This window comes from Atta cephalotes (genome assembly GCF_000143395.1).
Source record: "Atta cephalotes unplaced genomic scaffold scaffold00007, whole genome shotgun sequence".
Lineage (NCBI taxonomy): Eukaryota > Metazoa > Arthropoda > Insecta > Hymenoptera > Formicidae > Atta > Atta cephalotes.
In genome coordinates, this window is record NW_012130071.1 from 1,911,370 (window position 1) to 1,933,778 (window position 22,409).

Genomic DNA, 22,409 nt, shown 5'->3' on the forward strand with positions numbered 1-22,409 from the left:
GAGAGAGAGAGAGAAAGAGAGAAAGAGATTCCCGGATTGAGGAGATTACACAAAAATGTGTAATGCATGAATATAAATATATATAACATACATAACACACATAAATATTCATAAGCATACATAATTATATATGAAATATGTCTATACATGTTCACATTCCTTCTTTCTTTTGTAAAATTACTTTTTAGTAAGAAATAATAATAGTAACGTGAAGACATTAAAAATAATTAAAAAGATAATTTTCCCACTATTTGTTTCAGAAAAAAATCAAGTTGAAAAAAATGTAAAAGAATTACTTATGTGTAATTATATATAAAATTACGCATAATTATGTACAAGCAATTTTTTTACATTTTCTAAACTTGTTTTTTTCTAAAATAAACAATGCGAAAATTATCCCTGTAATTTTATTTTTAATGTTTTCACATTATTATTATTTCTATTACACTAAAAAGTAATTTTACAATTATATATGTTTATGAATATTTATGCGTGTTTATGTATATTTATTTTACATATTTATACATATTCATGCATGAAAAATTTTTTACCAAGTTGTGAGATTATTACTACTTTATTATCAAATTAAAATTATAATCATGATTAAAATAAAAAATTGCAAAAGTTATTAAAGAAATAAATGCTAAATTAACTAAATAAAATTTTGCAAGTTTCGCATTAAACAGAAAAAACCTATACACTGAAAAAAAATCATATTATATCAACAGAATTTTATTATATCAACAGAAATTGAAAATAATTTTGTTAACTCACAATCATTAATAAAACAAATACGTCATGCTCCTGCTTTTTGCCCAAAACAAAAAAATGTAATTTGTTTCATTAATATTATTGTTGAATCAACAAAGTTATTTTCAAAATTAAAAATACTGTATGATATAATACCATTCTTTTTTAGTATGTGATTTTCAATCTTCTTTTTATAACGCAAAACTTGCAAGAACTTATTTTGTTAATTTAACATTGTAATATAATATTTTCATGTAAACTAAAATATAAAATTTAATTCTACGTAGAAATAGTATCTTTGTATATAAATACGAAAATATGCAAATGCTACTTGATTTTTTCTCAACTGATATCAAATTTTACAAATTTTACTGCTTTAAAATTATACGAATGTTAATAAATCTTTTTTTTCAATGTAGAGAAAAATCTCCTATTATAAGATAGGCGCCTAATATGAGATAGCGGCGTTTCTGCTAAACTAATAAACATCTATCTATTAGTTCCACCATAAATTTATTAATCTTGGATTGAAAACTATTTAGTAGAAAATTCATTATCAGATCATGCCTGTAATCATCATAAAACAAGATTTTAGAATTTGGATATTTTCATTGAGCATTTAAACCTTGTTTATTATTTAATAAATAAATATTTGGTAATAAATTCTTCATGTAGTAATAGAAAGATCGTACTAATATAAAAATACGGGATATGTTGAATTGTTTAATTACAGAAGTTAGATTTGATGATTGTAAAATCATAAGGCGAGGAAATCGTAATATGAAATATCCATTCCTAATATGAAATAATCCATGTTCCTATGTTGAAGACCTATAAGTGAAAATCGTTGCTAAAATATAAATGTTATTGTACAATATTATATAAATGTTATTGTACAATATTATATAAAAAAAACAACAACCGATGAATGTCGAATATATCTGCGATACTTGATTCCAACTACTTGAAAACGAGTTCTAAGTATAATCTATCGCATGCTCATTTTTCGCGCACACTGGCTATTTGTTTGTATTTTAGAAACATTAAATAAAGTTTTTTTGCAATTTTACTGATATATTTTGCGTTTTATTATTGATTTCTCGGAACATTTCACATTAGGAGCACAATTTTTTGTGATTTTGTGATTTGCTCATTTTTTCTTTAATTTTCAAAAAAATGGAATTTGAAATAATTTTAACATAAATTTTATGTAACATTATTTTAAAGCTTATTAAATTCCCTTCAAAATGATCTATTATTTTTTTAAATTCTGCCTATAGACTTCTAGCATCTATCTAAAATGAACTCGGTATCTCATAATAGGAGCCTTTCCTCTACATTCAAAATCTCGCATGATTATAACTATCATAAAAAGTATAACAATCAATTATTATAGTTGCAATGATTCGAAGTTTATGATCATATTCATATCGATATAAGTTAAACATTTCATATATTTAACGATAAAAGAAAATCCAAATATAATTAATTAATTTGAATGTTGTTTTCAAAATCGAATGAAAATATGGAGTAAAGATAGATTTGTTAAAACAAAAAAGAAATTGTTTTTCGAATGTCTAAAATATGCATGTACGGTGCATATAAATAATATCTAATTAATGAATGTAATTAATATTACAATATATGATATAAATATAATTGTCAGTAATATATAAAATAATAATCGCAGCAATAACTATAAACAAATCATATATAACTTCTTGATAATCAACGTTAATAAAAAAAAATTTTTATTTTGAATAAAAGTAATTCTTAAAGGCATTTTTTTCTAAAAATAATATTCAATGTATATATTATAACAATTCCACAGTTTGTTTTTCATTTTAATCAAAATGTGTCTGTATAATATTGCCAGTTTGTAACTGTAATATGCATAATGCAATTTTTTTTATTTTCATATTTTATTGTAATAATTTAGATAAAATAGATTTTTAATTAGATATAATAAGTTTTTAGATTTAACTAAAAAACAATACTATTAAACATTTTTTTAATGGAAAAAGTTTATATTTTAAGTGTAATCACAACGTAACGTTTAAAGTCACGGTAAAGTAACGGCAAAAGCAAAAACAGCTATTATCACTTACAATTTCGCTGTCCATAGGACTGCCAACTGCTGACGGACCCTCGTCGCATTGTAATTTAAAATAAAAATGCAAAGATATTCTCTAAGAAAAATGAAAGTACATGAAAAGGCGGCTTTGGAGAACGATTGCGCACCCAATGCGGAAACGAATTCGCGAGCGCGGCAGCACATAGGTGACGCAGGTACAACTGCAATTAGCTATTCTACCTTGCGATGCCGTGTGTGAATGTTGACCAAGAAACACTCGCGGGTGCCCCCACTTGTGCTCTTCGTTCGTCAGCTCTCTGTGTCGGTCTCAATCTTCGTTCCGCTCCTTATCCTTATGCGCTTCTGCCATAATTTGCGATTAGAGCCGCTATCGAAATTTTACCGCGCGTTTTACCTTCCTTTTTATCACGACATGTGAAATGAAATCCGGCATGATAACGCAGCATTTAAAGAATGAAGTAAGTTCTTTTTCCTTTATCTTCACGAAATCATGACAATGATTTAAAAAAAGGATTAAACAAAAGGCTGAACAAAAGAAAACTAGTAATGTTATAAGGTATAATTTTATTAATTGTGATAAATGTTTTCATTATAAAAAGAAAACTTAATTATAATTAGAGATCATTAAAATATTATTAAATAATGCTATTTTTAAATCTTTTTTATTATTATCTTTTACAATAGCGATTCTCATAAAGTCCGCTCTATCTAAACAAGAGCGCTTGGCAAAAAATGTCGGTATACTCTGTGTAAGATACTATACACGTAACATCGAATTTGTAACTATCACATTCTCGATTGCAACTTAGAACTGACCCAGTTATTGCGCGAGAATCTTGCAGGAGAACTCGCAAACAAAACACTCTATCAAGTCCAATTAAGGCGATATGGTGTCGTGGTCCAAGTGCACATTGGGCTTGGTTCAGGATCGGTACCAGGAGCCGGCAGATCAGCGGCACATGTCATAATGTGTCATTGGTAATAGCAACATAATACAGACATATAAACAAGTACACTGGCATCGAGTGTTTAAAGGGGAATACAATGACGCGAAAGTCCTTGCAACAAGCAATGCCCGAGACGCACTTTGTTCCCAATTTGATGGCCAACACTGTCAGCCATAGATTGACCGTTGACGTCGTTGTCTCTTCGTCCGAATTGACTCCGCCGCGATTAGGTTCCCCTTCAGCGACGACGGTCGCGATCGCCAGATTAGATAATGGATGGACGATCCACCGATTGCCCTAAGTGGACCTGAATCCGATTCCCGGGGTGATACGTCAAGCGAGACTGGCACCGGTGTGTTTTTCCGCGCGTTTCCTTCGCTTTTTGGCGACCAGGCCAACGAGAAACCGTTCGAGCGACAGTTTGCACGCGGCTACGCTATCACACAGTCGTTCCAGAGATTCTCTCAGATTACTCCCAGAGGAAGTTGCTTCTTCTTTAAGGAGTATCAAGGTCAACCGGTGCGACGGTGTGGTAATATGGATAATATCCAAGTCGGTTCTTCATAAATCGCGATCGCGCTTCGCTGACAGATCATCCTCTGCGTCCCTCAGACGTGCACGCCTGTCGCGAGGATAACGCTGTAAGCGTTATCAGAAATCGATTAAGTCGCGATTTTCTACATTTACAACGCGAAATAAATTCCTTCTACGAAGTCTTAGATACTCCACTCGTGGAAGCAATACAAAATTTTATTAAGAGTTTATTAAGAGTCTTACGATCTGCGAGGATAAATTAATCTTCTTTACAGTTTTTAAAATTTAGTTTTAATTATAGTTTGTTCAAATTTAAAAATTTAATTTCTTCAAATTTAAAAAAAAATTTATTAAGTTGTTATTATACTAAAATTAAACGCTTCAATTGAAGTATCATATTGCTCTATTTTATCATCGATTTATTTTAATTATATCAATTTAGCGATAATCCAAATTTTTAGAATTTAAAATGTTTAATCTAACAATGTATTATTCTTCTCAGTTTAATATATTAATTTTATCAGGATAAGATCTCGTGGTATGAGATCTTTCGACTGCTACTGTAGCACTGAATTATTCACAAAACTCCAAACTGATATCGGATTAACTTCAACGTACAAGTTTTTGTCATATGCAAGTGAATATTTAAATAAATCTGTATTAAACACCAACTATAATTTAGGTTCATTCTGTACCATCATGATGTGGGCAACATTGCTGTCAGAACTCGTTCTATTGTTGATGATAACATCTGGTCTTCCTCGAAGCATTAGTGATGTCAAAGTATAGTGTCAATGAATTAAAGAACTAGTGTGATCCAACTATCGAAATAAAAAATTGCTCGTTTGATGACAGGGCCGATGGAAGCGCAGTATCGATCTGAACGATGTCTACTACACGAAAATGCGTCAATATAGATTACCAAGTGAAGTTATACCGATCAGTTATCTCGTGGATATCAAAATACCTTTCATCGAGAGCAACCAGTTTAACGGCCGTGTTAAAATCAATCTTACTTGGTCCGACACTAGTGATAGAATAACACTGAACGTCCATCCAAATCTTGAGATTTCAGTAGTCGCTGTCAGACTGCTTAAATTACCAGCTGATGAACCGTAAGCAAATAAAACATAAGCATAATTAAATAACAAGAATTTCATAGTTTAGATATAAAACGCTATCTAGTAATTTAATTTTTGTGCAAAGTGAATGCATTTTTATAACAGTAATTCTTATAACTTGAACTCTAGTAATAATTATTGTATTCATATTATAATGATAAGTAGTAGAATATCGTTTTTTATTTTGTCAATAGTTTGTTTTCGTTATAATGAGTTTTAAAATCATAATAGAACCTCATTTTCTGTCATCTTTGTAACAGAATAGGAGACGAATTATACTTCAATATCGCACGAACCGAACGGCAAAATAGGAAATCCTGGTACATCATTTATCTGGAACAAATGTTAAAGAATGGAAGTGCCTGCGAAGTCGATATCACATATTTTGGAAATCTTACGACTAATGAGACTACTGGCCTTTACAAAAGTGCATATATGGATTCCGAAGGTCGAAAACAGTAAATACAGCAACGATTTTTGTTACTTTTCAAAGCAAAATTTAAAAATTATATAAGTCATCAAATGTTTGTTTGAACTTTTTGCAGAATACCATTAATTTATATAATTTATTAATTTATATAATTTATAAAATTTTTTAAATGTTTGTATCATATAAAGAAATTTAAAAAATCTTTCTATAAAGCTTGTAGCAACGTTGCTGCAACATTTCCAACAATATTGCTGGAACATTGCAATATTGCCGCAATATTATTGAAATAATTTGTTTTACAGAATAGAACAATTTTTTGTAATTAATGGATTAAAAAACGCGATGAAAACAGCGACTATTAATTAATGGATTAAAAAACGCTGTGAGAATAGTGATTATAATTCACATTCACACTTCCTTCTTATTTTTCAGCCCTTTCATCGCTACTTATTTACAATTAGATAACGCACAGAAAATGTTCCCCTGCATGGACGAACCACCTTATAAAGCGACTTTCAAGCTGAGTATACTTTATCCTAAGGGCTTAACGGCACGTACAAACACGCCTACAATGTAAGATGTTAATATTGAACCTTTCAATTCTAGAGTATTATTGGGCTCCATTAGCCTAAAGTTTGCAAGTTTACTGATAACTAATATTACTTTCACATCTTCTCTTTTTTTAAGCTTTGCGCGTGAGTCGTCCGACAAGATTGAAGAAGAGTTTGCAGAGACACCTCGAATGTCGACGAATCAATTTGCTCTCGTAATATCCGATCTGCAGAACATCGAACCCACGAAGGAAATTAATGAAATGAATAGAAAAAGACTGCAGGTGAAGATTTGGGGTCGCAAAGAATTCATGGAGTCATTGCTTAATGTCCCTAACAAAGTTGTGAAAATTATTAACTATTTGCAAGATTATTTCAATACCTCCCTTGGTCTGCCGAAATTGGACCTCATGGCGATTCCCATGTACAGCACTTGTAAAGCTTCCGACAATTGGGGTCTCATGTTCTTCAAGTATATAAATATCTATAAAGATAATCTTATATTTGTGCGAAGTAGTACATATAAAATAAATAACTTTCTTCAGGGAAAGCGAACTCAGTAGTTCTCTAATCTGGACCACTACGAATGAACTTCTCTATCAATGGATCGGCCAATCCGTCACACCATATCGTCGAAACGATGCACCGGTTAACAAAGCTCTTAATTCGTTCTTAGCATCCATGGCGACAATTGATGTAAGCCTGCGATTTTTTTCTTTAATTGTAGCGATATATTTTACAATTGTACAAACGCTTTTGTAATTATTATGAAATATTACATAGCAAATAACAAAAATTGGTATTATATAGTAATTATAGTATTGGTAATATATAGTAATTTTTAATTACTCTATATTAATTCTATTTTGTAATAAAAATTATGATATTAATTCCTGAGAAATTAATTCTGTCTTTCAACAGCTTAATCCGAATGAGATGGAAGGAAAATGGCCGATGACGATGTTGTATCCTCTGTATTACGAATTTGCGCAAACAGCACCTTTTTCAAGAGTAGCTGGCATCAGACAAGAAGCTACATGGACTAAAGGTAATTAAAATGAATTACAATAATAATTAAATATTTTTATAAAAGCCGATGTGAATTATAATTTATATTAATCATAAAGCTGATATTCAAGGAAAAAATTTTAATATCAAATATATAATATGAAAAAGCAGATAATTACAAATAACTATATATGTATATATTAATTGCGTACATAATTTAAATAAAAAAATAATCATCAACAAATAATTACGCATATGTAATTTTTTAACGATATAGTGTAAGTTTATTAATAAAAATTAATTATCTCACCTTTTGGATTTTATAGCCGAGTTAGTTTTCCGAATGCTTAATTACACTCTTGGGCGCGACCTATTCCAAAGAAGCGTGAGGAATTTCTTCTATCAACAATCGAAAGAGTAGTAATTGCCTCCATCAATTAGTTGGGAAGCAGAGAGAGATTCTAATCTCCAACAATTAAACGTTTTTACGTAGCAAACTTCCGTTTTTCTGCAATACATGTACAGAAGTAAATGAAGCTTTTAAGTTTTAAATGTAAATTTGTGTAAGCATTTAAAAATTCTTCCAAAGCAATTGAAATTTTTTTTCAATTTATTTTTGTTACGCACTGCTTCCCAACTATTTTTCTCAATAATATTGATCGCAGATTCTATATATCGCAAAACATCGTGCTTTTGTGTTTTAGAGATCGCAGAACCTTCTTCGCCAACGATATCTTTACTTATCTGAACGATGTGGCGAACGAGACGAATAATCTATCACCAGGCCTGACTATCAACAGCATCGCTGCTTCGTGGATTAATCGAGACAGAGTGCCGTTGGTCACGGTCATTCGCGATTACGAAACTGGAAAAATTAATCTCACTCAGGTAAGCTGAACAAAAGCGTTATTTCCTGCAAGGACGCGCGATGCGGGAAGGCACAGATGCGATTTTCGCACAGATAAAGCAATAGAAATGACCACGTGTTATTTAGACGCGGCTAAAGCATTCCTCTCGTCAAGAATGAATGAGGAAATTATATTTACTGACGAGAATTGACAATAATACTGATTCTATTATGCCAAACGTTTTTAATAAATGAAAATGATAAAGAAATTATTATTGAAAATGCTAAAGAAATGCTTTATTATTTATTTAAGAAATTCAAAAATAAAGTGAAAATATTATTTAAAAGGCAAAAGAATAAAGATATAATTTCGAAAAAAATATATATATATATATTATTTTAAACAAGATAAAATATCATTGCATGATATCAATTGAATTAACTGTAAAATGCATCGTTATATCCGGAACAAACATACAATTTTCCACAAACAGAGAAACATTAATATCGATAAATTCAGTTATGAAGAAATATTTGCATAATAAATTGTATTACGTAGATTATTCCGAAAGTTTCCGCAAAATCGTGTACAAACGTATAATTAATTTCTGAAATTGGCTTTATTGTTTCTCAAAATACTCTCCATTACAATGAATACATTCCATTCGATAAAGCCAATTGTCGAAGTATTTTGTCCATCTTTCTGGAGGCTTATACATCAGATTTTCGAACGCTTCTATTACCGCATCTGGCATATGTATAAAGTTGGCTTTTCAAATTTTGTAATTTTTTTAATTGTGCTTGTGCTGTGCTGTGCTAATTTGTGCCGCAAACCACAGCTCAATAACATGAAACATTTTCTTAAAAAAATACAATAATATTAATATATAGAAATGAAAAACTTCAAATTCCAGTAATTTGCGAACGGTGTAAGATAATCGAATTCTGCGAGTTGTGCTGAATTGTGCTACTCAAAATCTACGAAGCATGCGCATAAAAAGTTGAGATCAGCTTAAGATTCGGTAAAAATTTTTGAAAAAAGTGTGGGGGTAAATAAAAAATTTATTTTTGGATTTTTTTTAGTTATACCGAATTGTGTTATGACAGTACAACAACTTTTCCTTATGATAAAATTTTCTCAGACCAACAGATTTCGCGGTATCGTCAAAGTTATGAATCAGTCGTTAGGATTTTTTAGGAACGAAAAACTCCAAACTTATATGTATAACTTGCGAACGGTGTGAGATAATTGAATTTTGCAAGTTGTACTGAATTATATTACTCAAAATCTACGAAGCACTTGTATAAGAATAGGGATTAACTATGGCGTTGATAAAAATTTGATTTTGAGTAGCAGAACTCGCAGAATTCGATTATTTCACATTGTTCACAGGTTACACGAGTTTGAAGTTTTTCGCAGAATTCATCAGAAAAATGTAAAAAAGCCCATCAGAGTTTATATCAGCTGTTCGGATGCAGAAAATTCTTTATTTTCGTGTGAATGTAACAAAACAAAAGAATAAAATATACATTTCGACTCTTCAATTCGGGTTCTTATCAATATAAATCGAAATTACATAAATAATGCAAATTCCAAGTTGATGATTCCCGACAATTTAGTTCTTCTTCTTCATCCAAATGCCAAATTAGCTATGTAATGAATAGCCCAATGAAAAATATTAACTTATACAATAAAAACTTGCATAAAGTAAAACCGAAGTCAGGGTGCGTCAAAATTCGGACAAATCGAACAATTTCTTTAAACATAATGTTTTTAAAAAATTAATATTTTGAAAAATTAAATATTACAAAAAATCCTTTTACATAGCACTTGGGGGATCCCTGTAAAGCACAATTATTCAATATATCTCCCATTAGCTTGAATGACGGCCTCTATTCTTAGTCTGAAGCGTTCGCTCGCACGCTGTAATGTAGCGCTGTCCAAATGCTGTCTTAATAGCGGTCCTTAATGATTCACATTGTCAAGACTTGTTTGTGACTCTTTCAACTACGCTTCATATGTAGTAATCCAGATTTAAATCTGGGCTATTGGCAAGCCAGAATGGAAGTCAAAACGAGCAACTTGTTCTGGCAGCCTCAGAGAGCATCTGTCGTATCTTTAATGTGTACGATTTGTACATTGAAGGTCCTCTTCGGCAATTCGACGCATTGCTGGCTCGCTTACATCAACAATCGATGCTAATTTTCATAACAATTGCCCTGAGTCATCCGAAATCAGCACTTGAACCTTTTCAACAATTGCGGGGGTCCTCGCGGTGCGTTTCTTTCGAATAACTTCCTCGCTGGCATATTAAAACCTTCGTTGGACTGTTCTAAAACTATATATTTTGCCACAATATCATAAACGGTTGATCTCAGGTTTTCAAAGAACCGAATTATTTCGATTGCTGAACGCCCAATGCGAAAGCCTTCGATAATCGCGGTTTTTCGATTATACTCCGCACTTGATTTCAACATCGCGGCCATTTTGAGAATATGACTGTTTACTAGAAGCATCAGCCTTTTTCAGACGCCAACAACAACTTTTAGCGGAGACACAATAGCGAAAAATTTAAATTGAGATTTGACCGGATTTTAGTGACGCACCCTATATAATGCGTTATTAAGTAGAATCACGTTCAACAAATTATCAGATTTGCTGTGTAGTTATTTAAAAAAAAACACGAAAACGAAGAATTAGAGAATTATTAAAATCATTTGTCTGAATTTTAATTATGTCAACTTATATGTAAGCGTTTTCTCAACGATTCGACATAAAGGTCTTGTGGTGTCGACAGTCAGATACAATGAAAGTCAAAATAATAAAATCATGTGATTGAAATAAAAATAAAAATAAGAACAAAAAAGGGAAAATCAACGTCACAATTCCGTAAACAAATTCATGTATAGTGAGTCTAAAGAATACGTATCATTCTGTAAATTCAAACTCTGTTTCTGTTGTTTTATATAGATTACTTCTGAAATCAATCTTTTATTAATTCCTTTTCCTCGTCTAATCTTGATATTTTCCCAATCAAAATCATGTTGATAATTAATTCTGTGTTCTGTTATTACGGAATGCTGTGTAGTATTCCAATTTGAATTGTGAGTTCTATGTTCATTTATGCGTTCATATATGTTCATTATGTTTTCAAACATTTATCTGTTTGGCCCATATGATGCTTCACAAGCTCGACAATCAATTTTATATACAACATTTGTGTGAGATACGAACGTCTTTATGACCCTCTAAGATTATTAATCCCTTTATATGCCACATGTATTAAAGAGTCTTTTTTAAAAAATTTTTTTGATCTTTTCTAATAAAAGTAGTAAAGGAGATTGTAAAAAACTTTAATTTTATCTTCATTATTGTCCGTTGTCCGTAGGTGTTACCTTGGTCATTCCATTGTTTAAATTTTTTTGACAACCTATTTTTGATTTCAGAGAATATGAATTTCAGTGGATATCCATTGTTTAAAAGAATTTTAATTATTAATTCGAAATTCTCTTAATAGTAAATAGGATGGGATAAAGAAAGAACTCTATCAATTAAATCAACGATTGTTCCCACTTTTTGGCACAAAGGATGTTTAGAAAAATAATTTAGATAACGATCATTTGTGGTACCAATTCTGAATAAGAGAATTTTCTTTTTTAATTAAGTTAACATCAAGAAAATCTAACTTGTCTCTATCTATTTCAGTTATAAATTTTAATCTGGAATGGAATTAAAGGTGTTCATCAGCGTATCAATGTGTGACGCATTATATGCTAATGTCATTAACATATCTTACATAAAAAGACGATGAAATTGAAAGTCTCTGTAATGCTTTCATTTCAATATCTTGCATAACAATATCTGACACAATGGGTAATAACCCTTTAAAAAATTCCCTTTTGGGAATGTTTGTTTTTCTTTCAATGAAATGCTATCTCCTCGTATATTTTATTTTGTTACATTCATACAAAAACAAAGAATTTTCTGTGCATCCGAACAACTAATATAGGCTCTGCTGGGTATTTTTACATTTTTCACTGATAGATTCTTTCGAGTCTCATTTTATATATTTGTTTATCTATTTCGCAGAATTCGATTATCTCATTCGCAAATTACTGGAATTTGAAGTTTTTTGTTCCTATATATTAATAAAGTTAGTTTTTTTGTTTTTTGAAAATGCTTCATGTTATTAAGCTGAGATTTGCGGCATAAATCGGCACAAACATAGCACAACAATGCAATTTAAAAAATTATAAAATTCGAAAAATGCGGAGCCAACTTCACATACGCGAACCTGACGTATTAAATTTCAAACTATGCATTTTATCCTTAATGTATGGAAACAGAAAGAAATCACAAGGTGCCAGATCAGACTATAAGATGGATGAGTCACATTAATTGTACACGGATAGTGGCCGAAAACTGAGTTGTCTTCTCTGATGATTGAGCGATGATGCATTGTCTTGATACAGATGATGCGCGATCATGACCGATTTTGATGAATTTTTTCAAAATACAATCGGCAAGCAAATTGTTGTGTACCACTCAACATTAATCGTACGATGATTTTCAAACGCGATATACACAATAGGTTTTCCTAAAAAATGATGTAATCATTTTCTTCCTAACACTTCGCGATTCACTTTTGTTAGATGGCCCCTTTGAAAACATCGACACACTCGATTGTCGCTTACTTTCATAACAATAAATCCATGATTCGTTACTTATTACGATGTTATACACTCTGGACCGACTATGATCATATTTTTTGAGCATTTCTTTACATCATTTGAATCGCGTCTCTTTTTTGGGATCTCCGCGGGAGTATCCAACAAACACTGTGTTTTCTAACGCTGATAATCATGTAAGATTATTTTGATTTGTCATACCAATGCCTAGGGATGCTTTTATTTCTCTGTAAGTCACATTTCATTCACTGATTACCAGTGGCATATTTGGCACTGATATTAGTGATTATCTATTGATTCATATTTAGAGAGCACATAGCCCATCTATATGCGTCATATCCCAGAGATATTTTGAGATGACAAAATTACATCAGGTGTGATGTTACTGAAATATCTAAATGTCCCTCACATCTCAATTATAATATTATACTCTAAAATCAATATTATATTATACTTGTTATATTACACTTGAAATATGATAAAAGGCGCTTAAAATTGGATATTGTAATTAGTGATACGTACCACAATACAATTTTTTTCAAAATATTGCTAGGATATTATACATAACTATGTAGTATATAACAGCAGAAGTAACATATAACGCAGAAATTCTGAATGTGTCCTATGAATCTCCAGAGAGGCGTCCTCGCACACTTATTTAATATGTACACTTCCGACACTCAATTTTTTAATTTTTTAGATTTCAATTTTTAAAAATTTATCGTTTAACAATTAACAACAATATTGAAAATAGCCCGCCCGTACAGCACAGAAACTTATAGCAACATTACTGCAACATTTCAACATTGTATATTACAATACAATATTGCAGAGATTTGCGAAGACTTCTTTTTATATCACTTCAGCAATGTTGCAGCAGTATTTTAAAAATATTTCCAACAAGAGACATAAATTGATACAAGAATCATCTTGTCCTTGTTCAATAATCAGTAAGAAACAAAGACAGAATGACTCTTATGTTGATTTGTGCCTCTACTCTCAATAAAATCAAGTCACTAATATACACTAATATATTTAATGTATTACTGATATATATTACGCATATGAAAATACCGATTAGAAGAAGATTCAATTCTACATTTAATTCATATACAAGTTTTCTTCCATAAAAATATATATCAGATTTTTAATCATTTGAATAGATTAGATTCAAGATCATTAAATGATATTTAGATTCAAGATCATTAAAAATCTTTCGAATAGAAAAGTTTTATACTCTTTTAGATTTACGATTATAAATTGGCTAGTTATAAATTTTTGCTATACTTATTTTTTCAAATTCATATTTATTAAAGTTTTTGTCATTTTATTTACACCTAATTATTTACATAAATATTGATAAATGAAAAAATAATAATATATGAAAGTTTTAATTTAAATCTTTCCTAGAATGAAAAGAAAATAAAAGAACATTTTATTGTATATTCTTAAGTAACACTTAAATAAGTAATACTTTATTTGTGCTTTTAGAAAGTCTATTTGAGAGACATACCACCGCAATCTACAGCAAAAGTGTCCTATCAGTGGGACATTCCCATCGTGATGCAGGCACAAAATAAATTGAACTTTCACAACACTAAACCGACTGTATGGCTAAAAAAAGAAAACGAACCGAAAAATTACACTATCTCAGATATTACCGACAAAGATAACTTCATTATTGTGAATCCCGAAGAAATCGGTAGGTAGATATTCGAACAATATTTTCAATAGAAAATCATTGTAATTCTTCCTAACAGCAAATTACAATATTAATGATTTTAATTAAAATAGTTTGATTTCTCTTTAACACATTATTTTACATTTTTATTCCAACATTTTTTTAATGTATATCTTGTAAATGTTAGATATCTTCAAATGTTTAGAAAAAATTTGTATCAACTGAATGAAGATATTATAGATATCATGTGTGCTGAAAGCATACAAATTCATTTTTCCTTTTCAGTAATTAATCCTTAATATTCACACTATAATTTTTTATTCCTACTATACACAATAGTCGTTCTGTTCTATAATTTTCATCGCATTTACACGTATACAAAAATTAAGTGATTCTTACATGTATTATGACTTTAACATCTTTAACAAAATATTTATAAAGTTCTGTATATAAAAAAAAGAAAAGAATAGAGGATATTATTAAGTGATAAAGCATTTCAAAGAAGAGAACATGAATAATCCAACTTTATATATTTACTTTGTTTAAAAATTAATAATATTACTTCGCAGGGATGTTCCCGGTAAATTACGATACGTGCAATTGGAGGATGTTGTCGCAATATCTGCAAGGGCCAGATCGTGAGAAAATACCTCCATTAACCAGAGCAAAACTTCTGCACGATGCATGGAACTTGGCATACGCTGGCGAGCTGTGCTTTGGCATTGCGATGAACATGACTCTCTTTCTCAAGGAAGAAAAGAGCCATGTGGTTTGGGAACCAGTATTCACAATGATTAATCATATCGGTCGGCGCATCGAGGGCTTGGACGTATATTTGAAATTTGAAGTGAGTAGATTGTTTTTGATCAATTCATTAAAATTATTAATATTCAATATTAACATTATAAATGACAAAATTGAGTAGCAGCTAATATTCGATATTATCGTTAAAATAGAAATTGTAATTGTAATTATAAACTATAGTTGAATTATAATAATATTTGTAACTATTTTTTCTCTTATAATCAATATAAAATACATTTTACATAGACAGATCCCCATAGCAACGTGTCTATCTTTGTTGCTGGCATATTGCTTGCTAAGCATGTGTTGCTATCAGAATTGCAGCAACTGAGTCTTTTGTTGGCAACTTAATGCCTTCATGATATGATAATATTGAGTAGCAACTTGCCAATAGTTTGACAACTTTAAAATCGCCATCAAAATTCGTACTACTGCTATCATGCCATAATAATATGTAGCATCATGCAATGCTTTCATATTGCCGATAACATAAGATAACATTAATGCAGCTTTTGCTGTTAAACTGCTGACAATACATATACACATTGTTGCCTACATGTTGCTACAATGTCAGTATATTCGAAATCATTGAAGATAAATCTATGGCAAGTTGTCAACATCATAAGTAATTACAGATTTGTGTGATTTTGCTATCAGACACGTTTTGCTATCTGGGTTGTTCTTTAATTTCTTATCATCAAATTGTATGTTAATTAACAATTAAATAAAATTTAATTTCAGGCGTATATTCGAAGCTTATTGAAGCCTCTCTACTTGGAACTTGGAGAGAATCCTCAACTTGATGAACCTTCCTGGAAAATCCACATGCGTGGTCTTATGCAGAACTTCCTTTGCCGTGCTGGATATGAACCTTGCGTTATGGAAGCCAGAAATCAATTCAAAAAATGGTTGACTGACGAAGAGCCGGACAAAGGAAATCCGTCAGTATCAGAAATCATATAAGAACAAACCATTTATTAAGATAATTCTTTAGTAAATCGAATTATCATGCATAGAATGTCTAAATTTTTTATATAATGAAGTTGAAGTATCGAAATTGACGTGTGCAAAATTCTACATAGGTAGGTTAACGATAAAATAAGAGAAAAAAAATATTGAAAATGTAATTTACGTATAGCTTAGTGACAGAGGCTCGCAGACACCTCTTTGACTAACTGCACATAAATTCAGATAGTAAAACGTGTCTCAGCAAAATCACACAAATCTATGATTGCTTATAATGACACTTGTTGTACATGTCTTATTTCGAATTTCTCGATTTCGAATATATCGATATAACATTGTTAGCAACATCCAGACAACAATAATATATGTATTGCCAGCAGTTTAACAACAAGATAGCATTGATTGTTATCTTGCGTTATCGGATATGACAGCATTGTATGATGCTGTATATTATTACGACATAACATGATGACAATCGAAGTACGAATTTTGATGATGACGATTTTAAAGTTATCGGCAAATTGCTGCTGGCAAGTTGCTACTCAACATTATATCGTGAAGGCATCAAGTTATCAACAAATGAGAACTCAGATGCTACAATTCTGGTAGCAATACATACTTAGCAATGTATATTTAGCAAGCAACATGTCAGCAACAAAACAGACACGTTGCTATCTGGGAACCTTACCATAAACTTTTCTCAAAAACAAGATTATAATAGTTTAAAAATTACAATTTTAATAGTCACAAAAAAGTAATAGATCAACTATTCTGGAAAGATATTTACGTGTAACTTGCATATTTTAATCTCGAAAAATAAATACAATCTCTTTTCATTTTCATTCGAAGATGCAGCTCTTAATTTACTATATATGTATCATATGTACCATACTATTTCATTAACAGGTTTGTTTTTTGTTCCTGCACTGGTTGCACTACTTCAAAAAGTGTACACTAAAATGTTTTCTGTTCCCAAAATGGCGACGGTGTTTTTTGTTCCAATAAAACAAAACAGTGCACGAGTTCATTGTACTGGTTGCACTGTACTAGGTCTGGAGTCAATGCAAGCAGTAGGTATCAATCATGAAACTTTTTTCCTAGGATGAAAAGTGAAAAATTTCTCCATTAACTTCTATGGTTAAAATTTTCACTTTTTACTTTCCATTCTAGGAATAAAGTTTCATGATTGATACTCTAGTATGCACTAGTTCAGCCACAGAAAATAGACAGAAAATTGTACAAATAATGCGAGAATTATTTAGAAAACACCTTCAATTTCAGTGAAATTATGCTCATTCGATGCGTTTTTTAATGAAATGAAAGAATCTGACAGTACATGTTATACCTAGTCCCGCGAACCGAACGTTAATATATCGCTGTAGAAACAAGTTAGTAAAAATCTATGCATATGTAGCCATAAAGCATGAAAATGTGATCGCAATACATGCTTTCATCGCGATATTTCACAGCTGACAGAGCTGTCCTAATCTTAATAGTCATCAATTTGAACGCTTAATGTCTCGGTTTGCGGGCCTAGGCATGACATTTTATTGCCAGATTCTTTTGTTTGATGCAAAAATGCGACAAATGAATATAATAAAATACATATTTTATTAAAATTGAAGGTGAGGGGTGTCTTCTAAATAATTATCCAAGAATTTATGAATAATAAAATTTATGAATGATAAATATATATAAATAATAGCAAACCTACATTTAAAAACATTTTGTGTCATCATTATCTTTAATTAAAAATTTTTTTTAATGAAATTGCATTCATTTTCATCACATGAATCTAATACTTCCATGTAAACAATATGAGACGCCATTTTTATCTTGCACTAAAACGTTTTTTATTCCTTGCCTACGCGCTTACACTCGTCAGTTCTGGATTGCACTAGTTCAATTCAGTTTAGTTCTAGTACAATCCTCGTGCAGGAACAGAAAACAAACCTTATACACAGTTTTAATATTTGACAAAATTATGTAAATATTTGTAATTTTGAGTCACCACCCCAAATTTTCATCATTTTACTAAAGAACCACTTTAATATATTCAAGAAACTTATTTTATGCATATACATATACTTATTTAATTGTTTCTTACTTATTTAATTTAAACATAGCTTAAGTGAAATATTTTTAATCCGTAAGGGACATGTCCCTTTTGAACATCCATAAAAAACACTTGGGCGCGAATTCGCACTAGGTGTATTTAATACCTTCTAAGAATTAAAAATTAAATTAAAGTAAAATGTATATTTTTGATTAGAAAATGTAAAATTTTCTAATAAATCAATCGATTGATAATATTTAATTTTCGAAAAACGAAATGTTATTCATTCAAAACAGAATGTTAAACAAAAACAATTTTTTCATACATGCGAATTCACATCCAAGTGTCATTAATTACGAATTAATCAAATTAATAAGCATACATTTTATCATTTAATAACAAAACATTATTGAACTGGTGAGAATTATATTTCGCAGAGTCGCCAACAAATTCCTTTGCCCTGTATTCAAATGGGGTACTGACGAGGAATGGGAGTTTGGATTGCAGCGAGTCATAAATTTCCCGAAGACCAGCTTAGCTAGAAAGCAGAACGAGCGCACTTACTTATTGAAGACTCTCGCTGGTTGTCCGAAGGATGCAAACAAGATCGAAAGGTCAGCATATTTACAAAATTTACAGCTTTGAATAAATCCTATTTCTTATAACATATAGTCAAAAAAAATTTAAATATAATTTTCTCAAAATTCTTGAAGATTATTCTCCATGTTCCTAACAAGTTTAAAGCAATTTGCGCAATTTGAGTAAAATATATAGATCATTTAAAAGTTCGAAATGAGTGCTGTTTGAATAAAATTAAACCTCATTGGTACAAGTTTAATTTCTTTAATCTGCATATGTACTCATATGTATTCATATGAGTACATATGTATTCATATGTTCATTTTTTGAATATGTCCAGCTACTTTACTATATATATATATATATATATATACGATGTCTCAGAAATGAAGTAGGAACCGCATTGGGAGCATAGAAAGGATAGGAAGAACAAGGGGAACAAAAAATCTACTATTACTAAACTACTATTAAAAATATATTATTATAAATATTTTGAGATATTTCTTGTAGTTTTCAAATTAAAAAATAAAACGTCTAAGCCAATGCGCGGTGACGCCACGTCGCACGAATTCGTAGCACTTATCGTGCTTATTCAATAGCGGCGAACATTAAGGGGAAGGATTACATTTCGTCGCCTGGCATGGCGGCTTATATGTTTTGCCATATTGCATCTACACTATCCAAAAATCTTATTTTAGCTGAAATTTCCTTACACATTTCTTACAAAATAATCTCGTAATTAATAATTGCGAATCTGTACATTGCAAATCCAATATTCTTTTAGCTGAAGCTTTTATATTTTTTTGTTCCTTTAAATCATTAAATGCAATTAATTACATTATTTTATACATTATTAGAAATTTCATAATGAATTTTAAGTAACATGTAATGAAAGTTTGTGAGCATGTAATAACTGAAAAATAATGAATAACTAAAAACTATATAAATTACAGTAGTCTTAAATGCAATGAACGTGTGCACTAAATTTAATAAACGTAGTATTATATAAAATTAATTTAAGAATTAATGTAGGTCTGTGACTAAAAATTAATAAACGCTTTGGTGAAATGTAAGAAATGTATAACTGAAAAGTAATGAGTGATGTGAATGAAATCTAAGTTATAGATTTTTTAAATATAATGAATGTGAACATTAAATTTGATGGACAGTTTAATGGAAATAAACTAATAGAGGAAAATTCTCTATTATGAGACAACCTATTGTATTATGAGCGGCGTTTCTGTTAATAGATGCTATCTATTGGTTCTTTCAATTGAATTTATTGCTCTTAAATTGAAAACTGTTTAATAGAAAATTCGTTATTAGATAATGCCTAGTAGTCATCGTAAAAAAAGATTTTGGATATCTTCAAATTTCATTGAGATAAGCCTTTAAATATTGTTTATTATTTAATAAATAAATACTTAACAATAAATTCTTCATGTAATGATAGAGTAAGATTGCACTAATAGAAAAATACGGGATATGTTGAATTACTTAATTACAGAAATTAGATTTGATCGCAAAACTATAAGGCATGGAAATCGTAATATGAGATACCCAAGGTAATATGAAATTCTAATATGAAATAACCCATGCTCCCATGTCATAGTGAAAATCATTGCTAAAGTATAAATGTTATTATTGTACAATAATAAAAAAGACAATCGGAATGAATGTCAAACGCTTATTTCTACGATGCTTGATTTCAACTACCTGAAAACAAGTTCTGTATATAATGTATCGTATACTCATTTTTCGCGCACCCTAGCTGTGTTTGTTTGTATTTAAGAAACATTAAATAAAGTTTTTTAGTTGCAATACTGATATACTTTACGTTTTACTATCGATTTCTCGAGGGCATCTCATATTAGGAGCACAATTTTTTGATTTTGTGATTTGCTCACTTTTTACATTTCTTTAATTTTCAAAAAAAAAATGAAATTTTGATTAAATTTTATATAGCATTATCTTAAAGCTTATTAAATTCCCTTTAAAATGACCTATTATTTTTTAAATTTTGCCCATAGACTTCTAGCTTTTATCTAAAATGAACTCGGTATCTTATAATAGGGGCCTTTCTTCTACACTTAATTTTTAATTAGTATTTTTTGAACACACTTAATTTTTCAGTTACTACAAACTTAAATTTCATTAATATGTACATAAATAATCTTTTTAGTTATAGAAAATTTAAATTTTATTCACCAGTAGAATTAAAGATGAATAAAATTTAAGATTGTTTCTAACAGTGTACGATTAAACCTGTTAAACGGCAAGAAACATGTAAAAAAAAATACATTTACAATGTAGGGGCTATCTACGCGAGTTTATTGTAACTCCAATTCACGCTCACAACGCTTAAAAAACATTTCATCCTTGTTGTTTGTCAAATATTAAACGAACATAAATAATGCTCATGAGCATTACCAGCATGACAATGCTGTATTTAATCGTGCTAAATAACATGATTTATAAGAAATGTGTAAGGAAAACTTCAATTAAAATAACATTTATAGCGATCCCAATTGATTATAACCCATACAGCAAGACGTCTTCAGAATGATGACTATGTCCCAAAACGTTCTGGGGATAATCTAAGGACGTTATCTTCGTAGCGTTGTAATTAAAAATTTTTAGTCAGATGCATTACATAAATATTTGTCTGGAGACACTGGTAGTGTCTCGGCGCTAAGCTATGCGACATTGCTGTGGCTACTTTACGCGAGCCAACGAATTGCGCCAGATCAAGATTATCAGATCTCAATAAGGACTAAACCGATCAATTCTAAGAGTGTTCAACTGATTGCGACTGCTCGGGATATATAAAGTGAAAGTGTTTTATTTTTTCTCTATGTACTCTACAAGTGAAGACATTGCGATGCAAAATACGAATCTGAAACTTTTATTAAAAAAAAAATCGTGTTTTGCGATCTGTGATCGTATTGATCTCCGTATATATCTGAAAACTTAATTAATTATCTTCAGAGTTGCTTAACTTCCATCCGAATGCTATCCAGATATCATTCCATTCTTTTTATGTACCGAATGTTAAACAAAAATTAGGCATAACATTCGGAGAACACCCAGGTGGAAATCCGAATACGCCTCAGCATATTGATTAGTCATGCACTTATAGGAGACAGTTTTTTCCATTAAACCAGCTTAATGATTAGTTTTTATAATGACAACTTGTTTTTGAACGAATTGTGATATAATAATATCATTTAGAGGAATTTAAATCATTTGAATTGGAATAGGAAGATCCTTCAATAAGATATATATATATATATATATATATATATATATATATATATATATATATATTAGTACTATATAATAATAATATAT

The 22,409-nt window shown here is 30.3% G+C and overlaps 2 protein-coding genes across 2 annotated transcripts in view; one reads left to right on the forward strand and one right to left on the reverse strand.

The window, feature by feature from the left end:
- The window catches only part of LOC105626978 (thyrotropin-releasing hormone-degrading ectoenzyme-like), a 16,491-nt gene extending 13,584 nt beyond the window's left edge, over window positions 1–2,907 (reverse strand). The window contains exon 1 of the mRNA XM_012208265.1: window positions 2,859–2,907. Coding sequence (XP_012063655.1) covers window positions 2,859–2,907 — 49 coding nt within the window. The remainder of the gene's footprint in view (window positions 1–2,858) is intronic.
- Window positions 2,908–5,025: 2,118 nt separating this feature from the next.
- LOC105626905 (aminopeptidase N) overlaps window positions 5,026–22,409 on the forward strand; it is a 21,293-nt gene continuing 3,909 nt past the window's right edge. The window contains exons 1-13 of the mRNA XM_012208197.1: window positions 5,026–5,109; window positions 5,182–5,441; window positions 5,708–5,905; window positions 6,310–6,450; window positions 6,565–6,900; window positions 6,974–7,124; window positions 7,350–7,476; window positions 7,763–7,853; window positions 8,141–8,324; window positions 14,464–14,674; window positions 15,223–15,500; window positions 16,199–16,398; window positions 18,917–19,093. Coding sequence (XP_012063587.1) covers window positions 5,026–5,109; window positions 5,182–5,441; window positions 5,708–5,905; window positions 6,310–6,450; window positions 6,565–6,900; window positions 6,974–7,124; window positions 7,350–7,476; window positions 7,763–7,853; window positions 8,141–8,324; window positions 14,464–14,674; window positions 15,223–15,500; window positions 16,199–16,398; window positions 18,917–19,093 — 2,438 coding nt within the window. The remainder of the gene's footprint in view (window positions 5,110–5,181; window positions 5,442–5,707; window positions 5,906–6,309; window positions 6,451–6,564; window positions 6,901–6,973; window positions 7,125–7,349; window positions 7,477–7,762; window positions 7,854–8,140; window positions 8,325–14,463; window positions 14,675–15,222; window positions 15,501–16,198; window positions 16,399–18,916; window positions 19,094–22,409) is intronic.